Source organism: Gekko japonicus, unplaced genomic scaffold, assembly GCF_001447785.1.
Source record: "Gekko japonicus isolate JY-2015 unplaced genomic scaffold, Gekko_japonicus_V1.1 scaffold105, whole genome shotgun sequence".
NCBI lineage: Eukaryota > Metazoa > Chordata > Lepidosauria > Squamata > Gekkonidae > Gekko > Gekko japonicus.
This window is the reverse complement of record NW_015167532.1, coordinates 1,833,063-1,850,450: the sequence shown is the minus strand read 5'-3', so window position 1 is coordinate 1,850,450 and position 17,388 is coordinate 1,833,063. Positions and strand designations below refer to the sequence as shown.

General features: G+C 46.5%; 1 protein-coding gene across 1 annotated transcript in view; it reads left to right on the top strand.

Annotated features, from left to right (window-relative positions):
- Positions 1 to 886: 886 nt before the first annotated feature.
- Positions 887 to 17,388, top strand: part of CNPY1 (canopy FGF signaling regulator 1) — a 51,474-nt gene continuing 34,972 nt past the window's right edge. The window contains exon 1 of the mRNA XM_015413438.1: positions 887 to 986. Within this exon, the coding sequence (XP_015268924.1) occupies positions 887 to 986 (100 nt within the window). The remainder of the gene's footprint in view (positions 987 to 17,388) is intronic.

Genomic DNA, 17,388 nt, shown 5'->3' with positions numbered 1-17,388 from the left:
TCGAACTGCTGAACTACTGACCTTCCACAGCCTGCAGTTCAGCATCTTAACCACTTGAGCCACCGCAGCTCCACAGTGGTAGTAGAGGGTTGATATAAAAAGATTCCTTTGAATGAAAGATCACGTCCTTGTTGCAGTAGCGAGATAGAAACAACAGAGCATGTCCTCCTTTACTGCCCTTTTTATCAAACGTATGGCTCAAAGTATATCTTCCCCCTGCTCAGCAGAAACCCTGGGTGTTAAAATTCGGGATGTGTTAAAACGTTGCTCCTGGGAGAAAACCCACAGGTGGCTGCACTTTGTGCGAAATTCTGTGCAGTAGCCTGCAAAACTCAACTGAACAGTTGAGAAAGTAAGGAAACGCAAAGTATGACATAAGACACTGCCACAGGAAGTGGTGGCGGCTACAAGCCTGGACGGCTTCAAAAGGGAATTAGATAAGCATATGGAGCAGAGGTCCATCAGTGGCTATTAGCCACAAGATAAGGACTCTGGGGCAAGTGATGCTCTGTGACTTCTTGGTGCTTGGGGGGGTCAACAGTGGGAGGTTCTAATGTCCTGGCCCCACTGGTGAACCTCCTGATGGCACTGGTATTTCTGGCCACTGTGTGATACAGAGTGTTGGACTGGATGGGCCTTTGGCCTGATCCAACATTGGCGCCTCTTATGTTCTTAAGCCAATGTAATACATATAATTTTATAAATTTTAAGTCTTGAAGCTTAAAATCCTCTCACTTTTAACGATTGTGGGTGATGACGATGGTATATTTTATTCTGTGTTTCATGTGGGTGTAATACCGTGATAAATGACTTTGAACTTTGACTAGTAGTAGAAGCACATTTGTTCACCGTTGCCTTGTGTGTCTCCTCAGACCGATACACGGGGATGGCTGTGCTTCAGTCGGAGCTCCTGCTGCCCCTGCTGCTCCTAGTTCTGTTTGGCAATACTGCGAAAGGACAGCGGGACCCAGAGGTGTTCTGTGGAGGTTAGTAGTCTACCGAGGCCTTTGCCCATGTGTCTCATTTGCTTAGTTTAATGGTGTCAGACAATCAGGTCAGCCCAGCATCATCGCACTCTCGAGTCTGACAGCTCTGCATATTATCCAAAGGATGGTATTCATTGGCGCAGTTGTACGTTCCACGTGGCTGATACCCATCAAGGTGGGCCAAAAGGGCAATTTGGCCATAGAGAAAAGGCTGCAAAAGCTGCCAATGTGAGAGCAGACTGAAAATTGTGAGCTACCTGGAACCACAATGAAAGGGTGGATATAAATGTTCTAATCAATAAAAATGGAGAAGCCTACCCCAGAGGTGTCAGGTTTTAAAATCCCGTGCAATTAAAGAAACAGAAGACCTCACCTGGCTAAATGACTCAGAAAGAGAGATGGATGAATTTTGTGGTTACTCTGGATTAATTCAAAAGCTGGAGTTTCTTTATGGCTAGAACAAAATGGCAGCCATCCCCCCCCACTGTAATAACAAACTCCAGCAGTCAAATTGCTGTTAAATTGCTGTTAAAACTGATGCCTTTTTTGTGTGTATATAAATGGCATAAAATGATGTGTAATGATTAAATTGCGTAAAATGCTTTAAAATGGCATGCATAAGCGGAGTCTGGACACACGCTTGCCAGAAATGATCTAAGCTGATCCTGCATTGAGCGGGGGGTTGAACTAGATGGCCTTTATGGCCCCTTCCAACTCTGTGATTCTATGAACACTGTCAAATTACCATACATTCCTCCCCCCCCCCACTGTAATAAGAAACTCCAGCAGTCAAATTGCTGTTAAATTGCTGTTTGATGCCTTTTTTTGTGTATATAAATGGCATAAAATGATGCATAATGATTACATTGCGTAAAATGCTTTAAAATGGCATGCATAAGTGGAGTCTGGACAAACGCTTGCCAGAAATGATCTAGGCTGATCCTGCATTGAGCGGGGGGTTGAACTAGATGGCCTTTATGGCCCCTTCCAACTCTGTGATTCTATGAACACTGTCAAATTACCATAAAAGAAAAGGACCGAAAAGGAACACAAAGAAAACAGGTGATATGGAATGTTTACAACAATTATGCATGAGAACTAAGACAAATGAAAAATGCCATATTTATATGTCCTGGTCAGAATGTACATCTTAACTACCCGTGCAAGCTTGGCTTTAACCTAGGGAAATGACTGTGCATAGGTTCACATTTCTTCACAGACAGGCTCTTGCTCATAAAAAAGGAACTTTGCAGGCTCTAGAGAATAGAGCTAGTTGAGATAACTTGGGGGGGGGGAAGAGACAACTAAGGAGGGGCACAGTGGAGGCTTATAAAATTATTTACAGAGAGAGGCTTCTTCTCCTGTGCCATAGGGTTGCCAACTCTGGACTGGGAAATTCCTTGATTTGGGGGGGGGCAGAGCTCGGGGAGGATAGGGACCCCAGCAGGGAATAATGCAGTAGTATAATAGAGTCCACCCTCCAAAGCAGCTCTTGCCCATAAAAAAGGAACTTTGCAGGCTCTGTACAGAGAGAGGCTTCTTCTCCTGTGCCATAGGGTTGCCAACTCTGGACTGGGAAATTCCTTGATTTGGGGGGGGGCAGAGCTCGGGGAGGATAGGGACCCCAGCAGGGAATAATGCAGTAGTATAATAGAGTCCACCCTCCAAAGCAGCCATTTTGTCCAGGGGACCTGATCTCTGTCGTATGGAGATCAGTTGTAATTCTGGGAGTTCTCCAGGCCCCGCTTGGAGGTCGGCCAACTCATTGTCCCATAATATTAGCACTCAGGGGCACACAACTAAGTTCATGAGCAACAGAATAAAGGCAAGCACTTCTCTATTCAATGAGTAATGAAACTGTGCAGTTCACAGCCATGAGCAGAGACGGCTCGACATGGGGATTAGATTAATGGAGGAGAGATCCACATCGATCAATGGTTTTTGGCCATGCTGACTAAAGGGAACTTCTGAATAGCAGTGGTAGTCAGAAACACTGAGGACAACCTTGGCCTCTGTGTCCTGTTTGTTGGACCGCCAAGGCGCCTGTGTGAAAGAGGATGCTGGACTAGATGGACCACCAGTCCGATCCAACAGAGCTTTTCTTATATTCTTAAGAACATAAGAGAAGCCAATGTTGGGTCAGGCCAATGGCCCATCCAGTCCAACACTCTGTCCCACAGTGGCCAGAAATGCCAGGTGCCATCAGGAGGTCCACCCGTGGGGCCAGGACTTCAAGTATACCATGCCCCCCCGCCATCTGAAATGGTGCAGCCTCTGTAACCATTCTGTACTGTGGATTGGTCTGAATATGCAGACCTGTTTGCATATGAATGTGTAGAACTGCTCTGATCGTACTTCACACGGCCAGTAGTTACGGGCCTATGATTATTGCCATTACAAAACAAACTTACTAGTGGCTGAGATAGTAAAATACGCAAACCGAACAGCCTCTTTATGCAAAGTGGGCAGATTGAAGCCAGTGGCTTTGCTTGCACAATTAAGTAAAGGTTTTCGAAATGTCCTTGTTCGGAAATGTGGGCTGGGCATGTATATGTATAGTTAATAATGTGATGCTTCCGTAATGTGCAGTCCTGAATATTGTGCCTGCATGGAGTTGGGGCTATTTCCCTCGTCCTTCCTTGCTGACTGCCATTGTTTCTTCCGTCAACCTTCACACATGGAGTCGACCTGTGGAAGAGCACCCAGGTAGCCCTCTCTTCCTCCTCGGTGATTCCACCTGGCTGCAAACAAACCAGGCTTTGTCATCTATTGACAGTTTCGGCGTACAAGGGGGAAAACTCTCCATCTGTGGTCTCCTCGCCGAGAGACAAGTGGCTGCGTCTTTTAACAGATGGCGCAGTGCGCGATAAGAAATGTACATCTCCCCCGAGACAGATAAACCTGACACAAGGTAGTTTCAACAACATATTGAAATAAATCCTCCCTTATGAATGCCAGGCCGACAGATTCAGCCCTGCCCGAGTCCCAGGATCCCTTGACAAAAAGCGCTGCTCGGGTGATGCAAGCGCGGCAGTTTTGAGAGACAGACAGACTGCCCTGCGTTTGCTGAAACGCCGCAGAAGGAAATGAAGGGGGGGGGTAAATGATGTGACTTACAGATGCACATTGATTTAAAGTGACGGAGAGTCTGTAGCATCAGACGTCTTTTATGCAAAGTAAGCTCCCTTTAAGAAAAGTGGGCACTTCTTACTGTTTTGAAATGCAGAGGGTGAAGTGTTGCTCCCCCCCCCTCTTTTTAAAGGAAATTCCTGATTCTGGAGTCACTTCTGTATAATGTACTTCAGATGTGTCCATGCATATAGTCCCACCATAGGGATTTAACCTTTGGCAGTGGATAAGAAAATATGGAGGAGGCTGGACTGAGAAAGCACCCTCTCTCCAGCGGTTTCTTTTTTGCTGTTATTTCATTTCTCCTTTACTACATTGCAAACGTTTACACATTTAAACATTTTTTCGAGTTATTAGAAAGAGTTCCGTTGCCCAGGTTTGGTGTGAGAACAAGTTTGGTGTAGTGGTTAGGAGCGCGGACTCTAACCTGAGAGAACCGGGTTTGATTCCCCACTCCTCCTCTTGCAGCTGCTGGAAGACCTTGGGCAAGCCATAGTTCTGTCAGAGCTGACCTTGAAAGAGCAGTTCTCGGGAGAGCTCTCTCAGCCCCACCTACCTCTCAGGGTGTCTGTTGTGGGGGGGGAGGGAAAGGAGTCTGTAAACTGCTCTGAGACTCCGAGTGAAGGGTGGGGTATAAATCCAATGGCTTCTTCTTCTCTTCTTTGATAATGGGTTCTCCTGAAGCTGCCCAGAACTTCCACTTAAATTGCCAGTGATGATTAAATAGGACTGAACACTACAGAACCACCAGTGAAGCGGGGACTCTCCAGCAGAGGGGAAATGCTAATAATAGATTCTTTCATATGTTTCGGTGGCCAGTTGAGTTGTCTTGACCTGTGTTGCAGCCTGCTGTCGATTCGTCTTCATGTTAGGGAACACCTTTCTTACAAATGTCAACCAGTTTTAATCTATTTGAATAGAAAAGGAAAGGTGGGGGCTGAGACATTCTCAAAGGCACCCCAGAATGCTGAAAGGTCTTCTGTTTCGTGTGAGAAGAACCAGGATGTTACGGAACAGGGCCGTAGCTGAGGTGGTGGTGGTGGCGGCGGCAACACTGGTTTGGTGTGAGACCGTCTTCACTAGGTAGGTGACAACTTGTCAAAATAGGGCCAGACACCCCCCCCCCCAGGTAATGTATAGTGGAACCACCATGACACCATGGCTGGTAGGATTTGGGCCCCAGACAGATTGGCCAGGCAGGATTCAGTCTCTCAAATCTGCAGAAGTTGGTCATTCCCACTTTAGGATCGCTATTATACCCTTTAAGCTTGCCATGATGTCAGTCATCTCATATTGTAAGAGCAAACTCAGGATATCTTTGGATACTTAAATCCAGTGACTGGAGCTGTGACTGGGCAAGATAGATCTTTGGACAAACCTGAGAAGGGCTCTAGGTTTGCAAAAAAAATATTGTGAAATCTAAAAAAAACCCCCAGCACTAGGCAGCTTTAAAAAAATCTGAAAATGATAAAAAGAGTACCTGTAGCTTTTAGCAACAGATTCACTCAGTGGCTGTTGCTAGGCAACCACGGTATTCCAGTCTTCAGTTTCTGTGAGGAAAAAGGTAGGGGAAGGCGGTCAGGGCCCTTTCAAGCCCTACTTTAGCCTTTGAAGGTAAACTCCAGGCCTCTTTAGGGTTGCCATCTTTAGGTTGAAAATTCCTGGAGATTTTGGGGTTGAGTCTGAGGAGGGCAAAGTTTGGGTAGGGGAGAGACCTCAGCTGAATATAATGCCATACAGTCCACCCTCCAAAGCAGGCATTTTGTCCAGGAGAACAGATCTCTATTGTCTGGAGTTCAGTTGTAATTCTGGGATGTTTTCAGGTCGCATCTGGAGGCTAGCAACCCTAGGCTTGGAAGCAACCTCTGGGTGACTTGAAACCACCTGAGTTGCATGACTGGACAAGGCCCTGCTGCTTGCTACTGTTCAACAGCAGCCACCCTATGAAAGCCAGTGTGGTGTGGTGGTTAGAGCTTCAGGGTAGGGTCTTTGAGATCCAGGTTTGAATCCCCATCTTCTGTGGAAGCTCAGTGGGTGATTTTGGACCAGACACATACTTTCAGCCTAACCTACCTCACAGGGTTGTTGTGTGGATAAAAAAGAGGAGAAAAGAATACTGTAAAGCTACACTGGTCGCCACTGTGGAAAAAAGTGGGGTGTAAAGGAAGTAAATAAAGAACAAATATAGCTGAAGATGGGAGGTAGATAAAAGGTAGGTTGGTGAATGGCTGAGAAGGAGAGAATGAGGCAGGGAGAGGATATGGGCAAGAGGTGAGGAAACTCCTAGAAATTTGTGTGTGAGCGGGAGACTGGGGAGGTGGGATTTGAGAAGGGGAGGGACCTCAGAGGGTATAATGCCGTAGACTCCACCCTCCAAAGCAGCTATTTCTTCCAGAGAATTAGGGTTGCCAACTGCCAGGTGGGGGCTGAAGATCACCCGAAATTACAACTTCTCTCCAGATGACAAAGATCAGTTCCCCTGGAGGAAATGGCTGTTTTGGAGGGGGGACTTTATGGCATTATACGCTGCTGAGGTTACTTCCCTCCCTGCCGCCGCCGGATCGGGCCCCCAGGGGAACTCCACCCCGACATGCGTGTAACCCGGAAGTGACGCGACCATGTCGGGCATGCTGGGGGCAGGGCCATGGCAATCCGAGGGAAAACTCTATGGTTTTCCCTCGTGTGGCCATGGCCCCGCCCCCCAGCGTGCCTGCCATCGTCACGTCACTTCCGGGTACGCGCACGTCAGGGTGGAGTCAAGAGAGAAATCAATCATACAGTCTCTCCAAATGACACTCACATCTTAATATACAACGACCAATCAAGATAGGCCCGGCTTATAGGAATCCTTATTACTTTCAGATGAAAATGGAGGAACAACCAAAGCAAAGAGAATGCACACATAACCAAAACAGCAGCCGCCGAATCTGCAACAGCTGCCCTGTGATGAAGCTGCACTTGAATGTACAGATCCAAAATGGTTCTTGCAGTGGACTGAAATTGTTTCAGAAGGTACTGGCTCTTCTCTGCAAGACAAACAGAGGCCATCTGGGCTTTATGCAAACAAAACAAAAGCACCCCAATATAAGAGAAACCCCCAATGGTACTTCGTTTCCTGTAAAACTGGAATTACACATTTCAAGAAAATGTTGTTTCTCGTAACATCCCAGGCAGTTAAGTCTGGCCACAAGTGAGCAACAGGGCAGACTGGTCCTAGTTTTCAGAATTACCTGGCAAGGGTGCCCTGTTGCCAGCAGCTGCCGAAAGTTTCAGGGGTCAAGATGATGCATGGAATTCACTGGCCTCAAGGCAGAAGGGAGTTTTTACAAGCTTCTCATACCTTAGGCTGATTTGTGCTTTGTGGGAAACAGAAGGATCCATTCTGTACGCTCTCATTCTCAGTGTTCTTTTATTTGCTTTGTGTGTCAGAGATTGTTTCCACCTGAGGATTTGAGAGAAGGAAAAAAGTTAGAAAAAGCCTCTTCCCTCTGGCTTCTCTTTTAATAGTTTCTAGAAGACCACGGAAACGTCTTCGGACAGCACTGGCTCTTCGGCTTGGAAACGGAGATGAGCACCGCAACCCCAGAGTCAGACTCGACTGGCTTTCGAGCAAGGGAACCTTTACCTTTACCTTTGGAAGGAATCTAACCAGGTTGGAAAGGAGCACCACCAGGGCCCCAATTCAGGTCAGCCCACACCACTGTTTTGCAAGCATTAGAGATTGGATCGTGGCTCTTCTAGTGTCTCATCTGGTTTAAACCTGAGCATCACAAGATGTCATAGTCCCGCTGTACTCTGCATTGGCCAGGCAGCACCTTGAGTATTGTGTGCAGTTCTGGAGGCCTCACTTCAAACAGGATGTTGACAGAATGAAGTGTGTGCAGAGGAGAGAGACGAGGATGATCGGGGGCCTGGAGTCCAAGCCCTATGAGGAAAGGCTGAGGGACTTTGGAATGTTTAGGCTGGAGAAGAGGAGGTTGGGGGGGGGGGCAGGATTGCTCCCTTGAAGTCTTTGAAGGGCCGTCACTTAGAGGAGGGCAGGGAGCTGTTCCTGTTGGCAGCAGAGGAGGGGGACTCGCAAGAATGGGTTTAAATTAAGGGCGGGAAGGCACTGGCTGGATATTAAGAAAAACGTTTTTACAGTAAGAATTGTGCAACAGTGAAATCAGCTGCCCAGGGAGGCGGTGAGCTCCCCCTCACTAGCAGTGTCCAAGCAGTGGTTGGACAGACCCTTGTCAGGGATGCTCTAGGCTGATCATGCATTGAGCAGGGGGTTGGACTAGATGGCCTGGATGGCCCCTTCCAACTCTGTGATTCTGTGATTCTATGAAATGACCAGATTTATTAGGCTCGTATGGGGTTATGAGGGTGGAATGGGACCACCGCACCCCCTTGTTAGTGGGTTACAGTGAGCTCATGGGAGGAGGAAGGGAATGCAAGTGCAAGCAATCATTGCCTGACTGGCTCTTTCCACCTGAGGACGCTCCCCCAGGTGGGACACAGCATGCCTCTACATCCTTCCACACAATGCCATGCTCTTTCTGAGTGCCACTTATGGGGGTCCCCGGTGCTTTCTCTTTGGAGCCTTAGCCATAGGAAGCCTTCTTTGCCCCAATTTCAAGGGAAATTGCTCTCCACCTTTGGCCAGAGCCTCCATGTCAAAGCTGTACTCACAGCCAAAGTGAAAGGGGGCTAGGGTGGCCACTGGCCAGCCTCCCCCCTTGCCAGCAGCAGAGGATGAGGGATGTAAGACTGCCATCTCCCGGTTGGGAAGCTCGTGGAGATTTGGGGACGGAGCCTGGGGAGGCTTGGGGACCTCAGTGGGGTAGAATGCCACAGAGTCCACCCTCCAAAGCATCCATTTTCTCCAGAGAAACTGATCTCTGTAATCTGGAGATGGGCTGTAATTCTGGGGGATCCCCAGGCCCCACCTGGAGGCTTGTATCCCTAAAGGGGGCAGAGTTTAGCAGTGCCCTCAAATGGTGGTGCTAAGGTCTGTTTTCGTCCCTCTTTTCTGCTCCTTAATGAGCCCTTTTCTTTTCTCTAACAGCAGAGGGTTGGCTGGCCACTAGTCACATCAGATATGTCATTTGGGAGGGAAATATCAACTTTTATCAAGAAACATACGGTGATTGTAGGATTATGGAAACAAATGGGACATGGATATTAAATGTGCTATTACTGGGGGGGTGGAAGTGGATTTGGCAAAATGTACCCAGATGTTTTACAAATGTAACAGTGAAATAATAGTTTTATAAATTGTCATTTCCTTGATTCCTAACTCCTTTACAGTTGAAATGTATTTATAATGTATAGAAAGCAGGTTGTTGGCACTGCGAAAGACTTAAAGCAGATCTTCTCTGTGTATCCTGAAAATCTCGTATTGTCAGTTTTGGGAAACAGGTTTTGGGGTCATCAGAAAAATGCCACCAGATCTGAAAATATAAGCATATAAGCATTTCCTTGTCTTATAGGAAAGTGGTATGACGGTAAGCATATAAGTATTTCCTTGTCTTATAGGAAAGTGGTATGAAAACATATGGTCTTTGGCATTCAAGATAGCACTGGCACATTATAGGAAAACAAAGGAATTAACTTAGACTATAGAGAAACAGACTCTGTTTATAGGATATTGGAATGATGAGTTTAATGTCAATACAATTCTGTACATTTGCTTTCTCTTACTGTTTGTGTGTTGTAGGGTTGCCTGCTCTGGGTTGGGAAATATCTGGAAATTTGGGGGGGTGGAGCCTGAGAAGTTGGAGTCTGAAGCAGAGAAGGACTTCAATGCCATAGAGTCCACCACCCAAAGTAGCCATTTTCTCCTGGTGAACGGACCTCTGTCACCTGGAGATCAATTGTAATACTGGGGAATCTCCAGCCATCACCCTGTTATGTTATAATATCAATTGAAAATACCTTTAGAAATACCTACGTAGATAGAATTAGGAAGGCGATAACTAATGCTCCCTCTGAGCTGTGGAGTTTGCCTACAAGCCAGGATTCTCTAGTAGGATTAAAGTATGGTTTGGAATGTTGACTTGGAGGCAAGAGAACAAACTGCAATTTGTCACTTGTGTCTGGGCATCATGAAAAACTGATTTTCTGGAAAGCAAGAAGCTTTTAGTCTGTAAAGGGGTGGAGGTTGCTGAAGCACAAGAAATGTCAAGCTGCAATACATTGGTTACACCTGCCTAGAGCCATAGTATTTATGGACTGATTAATTGGATGTTGTATTTTAGAAGTTGTATATTTATAAGTAGTTGTCATCCGCTTTGAGCCAGGCTTGGGGAGAGTGGGATATAAATTTAATTTAAAATAGTATTATAACAATCTCCTATTGGTGAATTAGCCAATATATTTTCTCAGTTTAAACCCTCTAATACTCATGGGTTCATAGGGGTTTTTTTAAGCTGAAATTTAGAATGTTAATTTGTTGAAACTGAAATTTGAAATTAGGGGAGTGGTTTAGGCCAGGGGTCTCCAGTCTTTTTGCGTCTTTGGGTACCTTTGGAATTCTGACACATCACTGTGGGTGCAGCCATAAAATGGCTGCTGCAGGCGGTGAACCCAGCCATAAAATGGCTACCACCGCTGACTTTCAGTCACACAGTAGAGAGGAGAAGAAGAGGAAAGGGAGGAGGAGATTGGATTTATACCCCACCCTTCACTACTCGGAGGAGTCTCAGAGAGGCTTACAATCTCCTTTCCTTTCCCACAACAGAAACCCTGTGAGATAGGTGGGGCTGAGAGAGCTCTTTCAAGAACTGCTCCTGAGAGAACAGCTCTGAAAGAACTTTGGACTGACCCAAGGTCACATCAGCAGCTGCATGTGGTGGAGTGGGGAATCAAACCCAGTTCTCCCGGATTAGAGTCCGCACTCCTAACCACTACATCAAACTGGCTGTGGTGGCAGTTGCTGCCAAAGCAACATTTTTAAAAAATCTGCACAGCCAGTCAAATCCTCAATGGCCAGTCAGAAGCCTTGTTGGGTTGACCCCACCCACTTTCTAGAAACATTTGGTGGGTGCCAGGAAAGATGTCAGCAGGAGCCATGGTGCCTATTGTAGGCCCCTGGTTTAGGCAATTTTTATACTCTGTCCTTTAGGGATTGCTACAGTTTGAAGACATTCAAATATGAGGGGTGGGTGGGTGGCGGGAATCCTGTGGAATTGACTTTCATTCCTAGTTGCATGCTGGTGGTACACATAGTCAACAATTCATACTCATTGCTGGAAGAGCTAATGAAAAAGATATAAAAGAGAAGACTCAGCTTTCTAACACATATGTAATAACCTGTATTTAGATTAAAGCTGCAGAGAGATGTGCAGTGTTATGAACTGGTGAAGCTTGAGTCTGAGCAAGGCCCCCAAAGCCTTCAAGACTATTGGTTGTGTTACTGGTAATGGGCCAATCATACTTGTTGATTATAACCCAATAGCTGCGCTGTCATTAGCTACATTGTATATAGTTCATGCATTCTGGCTGCCTACTTGGTACTGGTTGTTGTTTAAGGTGGGTGTGGTTTTTACAAGTATAAATTGGCTCCTGTTGAGCCTGTGCTTTTGGTTTGGAAGTTTAATAAAGAAGCATGTTGTTATGAAAAGAGCTGCCTTGTCTCAATACTTAATATGCAGGTCCATAGCAAATTAGACAAACAGATAACAAACCTCAAAGAAATCTGTTCGCGTTGCAGTGTTCTGGAATTACCTGTTTGGATGGGTAATTTTCCCCATAGCAATAATGTCCCGGGGCCCAGAGAATTTTCAAGATGTGGTGGGATAGAACTAAAATAATAACACTTCATTTATTTATTGAAGTTTTATCCCACCCTCCCCTGCACCACAGGGCTCAGGGCGAGTTACAACAAAAAGATAAAACAATCAATTAAAACATTGTCCCAATATTAAAAGTATCACAACAATCCAGTACACCAGATGGCAGTCTGGCACAGTTGGGGACCGCTCCCAAAAGTTTCAGCATGTAGATGCACCTATGATGAAACAATTTCTGGGCGGTGGGCGAGTCATCGGTGCACCAGGTGGAACAATGTGGAGAATGCAGCAGGGCAGAGCAGAGCAGGGGAGACCGATGTAATGTAGACATCCATTGCCTCAACCAAAGGCCTGGTGGACCATCTCTGTTTTACAGACCCTGTTAGGGCTGCCAAGTGGGGGCTATAGAGAAACAGACTCTGTTTATAGGATATTGGAATGATGAGTTTAATGTCAATACAATTCTGTACATTTGCTTTCTCTTACTGTTTGTGTGTTGTAGGGTTGCCTGCTCTGGGTTGGGAAATATCTGGAAATTTGGGGGAGTTGAGCCTGAGAAATTGGGGTCTGGAGCAGAGAAGGACTTCAATGCCATAGAGTCCACCACCCAAAGTAGCCATTTTCTCCTGGTGAACGGACCTCTGTCACCTGGAGATCAATTGTAATACTGGGGAATCTCCAGCCATCACCCTGTTATGTTATAATATCAATTGAAAATACCTTTAGAAATACCTACGTAGATAGAATTAGGAAGGCGATAACTAATGCTCCCTCTGAGCTGTGGAGTCTTATGAGCAAAAATTCTACTTTGTGAATTACTGGCATTAAAGTTATGAGTGAGCGATTTGGCTGCTGCATCAATTAGTTTGCTCTGGAGCCATCCTTCCTGAGCGAAGACAAAAATGTGTGAGCTGGAGGCTAAAAAACTGTGAGCTGGCTCACACTAACTCAGCTTAGAGGGGACACAGGTGAGAACAGATATACCCACATCGACACTAGGAATTTTATGAACCTGTTACCAAGAAATGTGTGCTCTTTGGGGGAAAGTCGTAACCGGCATTCTATTTATTTATCTTATAAAATTTACATCCTACCTTTCTGCCCTCATAATGGCCATCAAGGCAGCTAACAAATTAAAATATACATTCTGTCACGATGACGGGTGATTTGTTGTCTGGGGGATTGGGTGTGGTGGGCCTCTGGTTGACACAGTCCTCTCTTCTTCACAGTCTGAAAACTGAAGAGTTCTCAATTCTTAGTAAACTACACTTTGCTCCGTCACACAGCAAACTATTCTCTTGCCTACAAGCCAGGATTCTCTAGTAGGACTAAAATATGGTTTGGTGTGGGGAGCAGGGGAACAGGCTATTTAACCCTTGTCCCATTTTCCCACTAGAAATTGCCCCCCAAGTGGTTTTTGGCCCCACAATGGCAAATGGATGGCTTACATAGGTATGTCTAGCTAGTATGAGGTACCATGTCTGACTGATTTTAGTTTAGGTTAGATTCTTTGCTGCAAATATTTGCTCTGGCAAGCCCAAGACAAGGGCTTTGTTTATCAAGGGGACGGCAGGCTCGTGGAGAAATGTGTGAGGGCAGGTTACAGGGCTGCACATTTGGTCTTAGCAGTGAGTCAGACATCTGGGTAATTATCTTCCATTCTGGATGACAACTGGGTGAACTGCTGGCTCTATTTTGAGGAATAACCCTGTGATTTGAGTATATTTCTTTCCAGGCCTCAGTCAGTGCGAACTGGTCAGGATGCAAGAGCTATTCTTGCCTCCACTTCAGCTTCCTCTCTGGGCCGGATTATTCAATTACTGGCTCTTTGGCCTCCTCTCAACCTTTCTGAATCATTCCCGGTTTCCATGCAACTCCTTGGCAGGGGTTGAAAGAGGATTTCAATGGCAAATTTCACAGCTTTATCAGCCCTTCTAGACCGCCTGCTCCCGCCTTAATTAATTTTAAAGCTGGACGGGAACAAACGTTCAAGCCCGACTGACAGAAAAGGCCAGTCCTGTGCTAAACGTACTGATCCTGTGTCCTGTTACAGAGACGTAGTCCCTTTGCTGTTGGCACTTAGCTCTGTTTGATCAGGTAGCCGGACCTAACTACACGCTGAGCAGCAGTGGTCACTGATGCTTCTGGTCTTGTATTCCTCCCAAACGGGTTCAGCTTTTCCTCCCAAACGGGTTCAGCTGTTCCGCAGAAGGGTACTCTTCAAGGTGGAACAGGAAAGGGTGTCCAAAGGCAACGGCGCCTTCCTAATGTCCGTGCAATACTGAAGCAATAGCTGGCTGGATTCATGCAACACTCAGGAAATTGCGTTTAGGTGCCAAATGCCGTGCAAAACTGTACCAGTAAACCCAGTTCATCAAGGGATGAGTGTTCCCTCGTTGCGATTTAGAACTCAGATTAATTCAGTGGCATTTCAAAGTCAACCACAAATAAAATCTGCTGAGTCTGTTTCAGTGGGCTGCGATAGGCTGCGATCACACACACCAAATAATCCACTTTTGATCCACTTTCCAACTGGATGTTGCCAGTTCACACAGTAAAATCCAGTTGGAAAGTGCATTGAAAGTGGATTATTTCATGTGTGTGATTGCAGCCATAATTTAAAAGGGGACCATGCCCAACGTCTGTGTGCAAAGCGCCGTCAAGTCACAGCCAATTTACAGTCACCCCGTTGTCTCTTCCAAAGCTGGGTTGTGAAAATGCTCTTGGATCACAGGGTCGAAGAATATGAGAAATGACCATGAGATAGGGATGCCAAACAGAAGACTGGAGAGCTTGCTTAACCTCTTTCCTTCCTGTAGTGGTTAAGAGCAGTGTTCCCTCTAAGCTGAGTTAGTGCGAGCTAGCTCACAGCTTTTTAGCCTCCGGCTCACACATTTTTGTCTTAGCTCAGGAAGGGTGGCTCTAGAGCAAACTGATTTATGCAGAAGCCAAATGCCTTACTCACAACTTTAATGCCAGCAGCTCACAAAGTAGAATTTTTGCTCACACGACTCCACAGCTTAGAGGGAGCATTGGTTAAGAGTGGTGGATTCGAATCTGGAGAATCGGGTTTGATTCCCCACTGCTCCACATAAAGCCAGCTGGGTGACCTTGGGTCAGTCACAGTTCTCTCTGAGCTCTCTCAGCCCCTCCTACCTCACAAGGTGTCTGTTGTGGGGAGAGGAAGGGAAGGTGATTGTGAGCTGCTCTGAGACTGCTTCAGATAGTGAAGAGAAGGATATAAAACCAAATTTCTTCTTCTTCTTCTTCTTCTTCTTCTTCTTCTTCTTCTTCTTCTTCTTCTTCTTCTTCTTCTGTCTGCTCAGAATCCTGCCTCTCCCAGCTGTTCTACTCCCCATGGGGGAGGGGGGATATGCAGGTCACTGTATTTTTCTCTGTGGCATTAGAAAAGGATTTCGAAAGGGGGGGAGTGAACATGGCAGGAGCTCTCCTAGATCTCAGTTACAAAAAAATAAATAAATCTCTGGCACATCATCTCCTACTGGAGATCCTCTTTGACTGGAGGTGTCAGGGACTGACTTGCAGAACTTTGAAAGCAAAGTATGCCACTGAGCCATGGTTCTTCTTCCAAGTGACGGGACGGATGAAGCCCCCCCCCCCCGACATTTGCTCCTTTCAGACTCACGGCTTCCCTAGGGTGCTTTCGGTTTACAGATAAAGTGTTGCGGAAAACATAAGTGTCTAGCTTACACCTGATTCATTTCACACTGTGGGCAGGCCATCCCATTTCTGAATACTTTCCTATGGATAGTAGGCTATCACGCTAAGGAAAAGGCCCGCTTTGCGGGGAGGGTGGGGTATAAATCTGATAATAAATAAATAAATAGAAATAAAAAAGGCTCTGCTGAACTTTCATTCTTTGAATCTGTGGCCCATTCTGCATCTAGCATTCGTTCCGCTGCTTTACCAAACCCACAATGGAACAGAAATCTCCCTCTACATTGCATGCCACTTTCACTTTCTTTGTTTGTTGGATTTTATACTAGCCTCCACACTGCATGCCGGTTTCCCTTCCTTTGATCTCTGTTTTATGGTACTGTCTGCATAGATATATGGCCGCTTTATGGCCGTTCAGGGGTGACTTTGCAGCAGTGTTCCCTCTAACCTGAGTTAGTGTAAGCTAGCTCACAGTTTTTTAGCCTCTGACTCACACATTTTTGTCTTAACTCAGGAAGGATGGCTCCAGCGCAAACTAATTTATGCAGCAGCCAAATCGCTCGCTCACAACTTTAATGCCAGTCGCTCCCAAAGTAGAATTTCTGCTCACAAGACTCCACAACTTAGAAGAAGAAGAAGAGATTGGATTTATACCCCGCCCTTCACCACCCAAGGGAGTCTCAGAGCGGCTTACAAAGTCCTTTCCCTTCCCCTCCCCACAACAAACCGGTGGGTGGGCTGAGAGAGCTCTGACAGAAGCTGCTCTTTTTTCAAGAACAGCTGTGTCAGCACTATGGCTTGCCCAAGGTCATCCAGCCAGGTGCAAGTGGAGGAGTGGGGAATCAAACCCGGTTCTCCCAGATTAGAGTCCGCGCACTTAACCACTACAGCAAACTTAGAGGGAGCATTGCTCTGCAGTCAGTACGGCGTTGGCCTGGGGTATCTGAATATGGTTTTGAGCTGCATCTTTTTCTGTCCCAGTGTGGGTTTGGTAAAACAACGGAGCAAATGCTAGATGAAACTGGGCCTATGAGGCTGGTTTACTACAGCCAGGGCATTTCCGTTTACCTGGGAGCAGTCAAAAACATGACCCGGCAGCAGTGTGAAGCAGGGGAGTCCAGAATTCTCCCCTTTCATTCAGCCACCACCACCTGCATAGACTGAGGAGTCTGAGAATCTCAAACAGAGAAAAGGAGGAAGGAGGCATCAGAGAGTGGGGTTTTGGGATGGGAGTAAGGTCGCTGGGTCACGGTTGGGAAATTCCTGGAGGTTGGGGGAGTGGTACCTCAGGAGGGCAGGGTTTGGGGACCTCAGTGGGGGTATAATGCCATGAAGTTAAGTTTGCCAGTCTCCAGGTGGGGCCTGGAGACCTCCCACTTTTACAACTTATCTCTAGCTGACAGAGATCTGCTCCCCTGGAGAAAATGGCTGCTTTGAAGGGTGGACTCCGTGGCACTGTACCCTGCTGAGGCCCCTCCCCAGGCCCCTCCTTCTCCCGGATCCACCCCCAAAGACTCCAGGAACTTTCCAGCCCAGACCTGGTAACCCTACATAAAGTCCACCCTCCAAAGCAGCCATTTTCTCCAGGGGAACTGATCTCTGTGGTCTGGAGATCAGTTGTAATTCCAGGGGCTCTCCAGCTCCCACCTGGAAGTTGGCAACCCAAGTTCACATGTAGGTTTATTACGTAGAAAAGAAATATAAGTTCTTTATTGTGAGAGAACTCCGTACTGGATAGGAAAGGCAGAGTAGAGGTTTCTAGCTGTCTATCTCAGCTAGGATGGAGGGAGATTGTAGAAAGTATGTCCAGCCCACTTGAT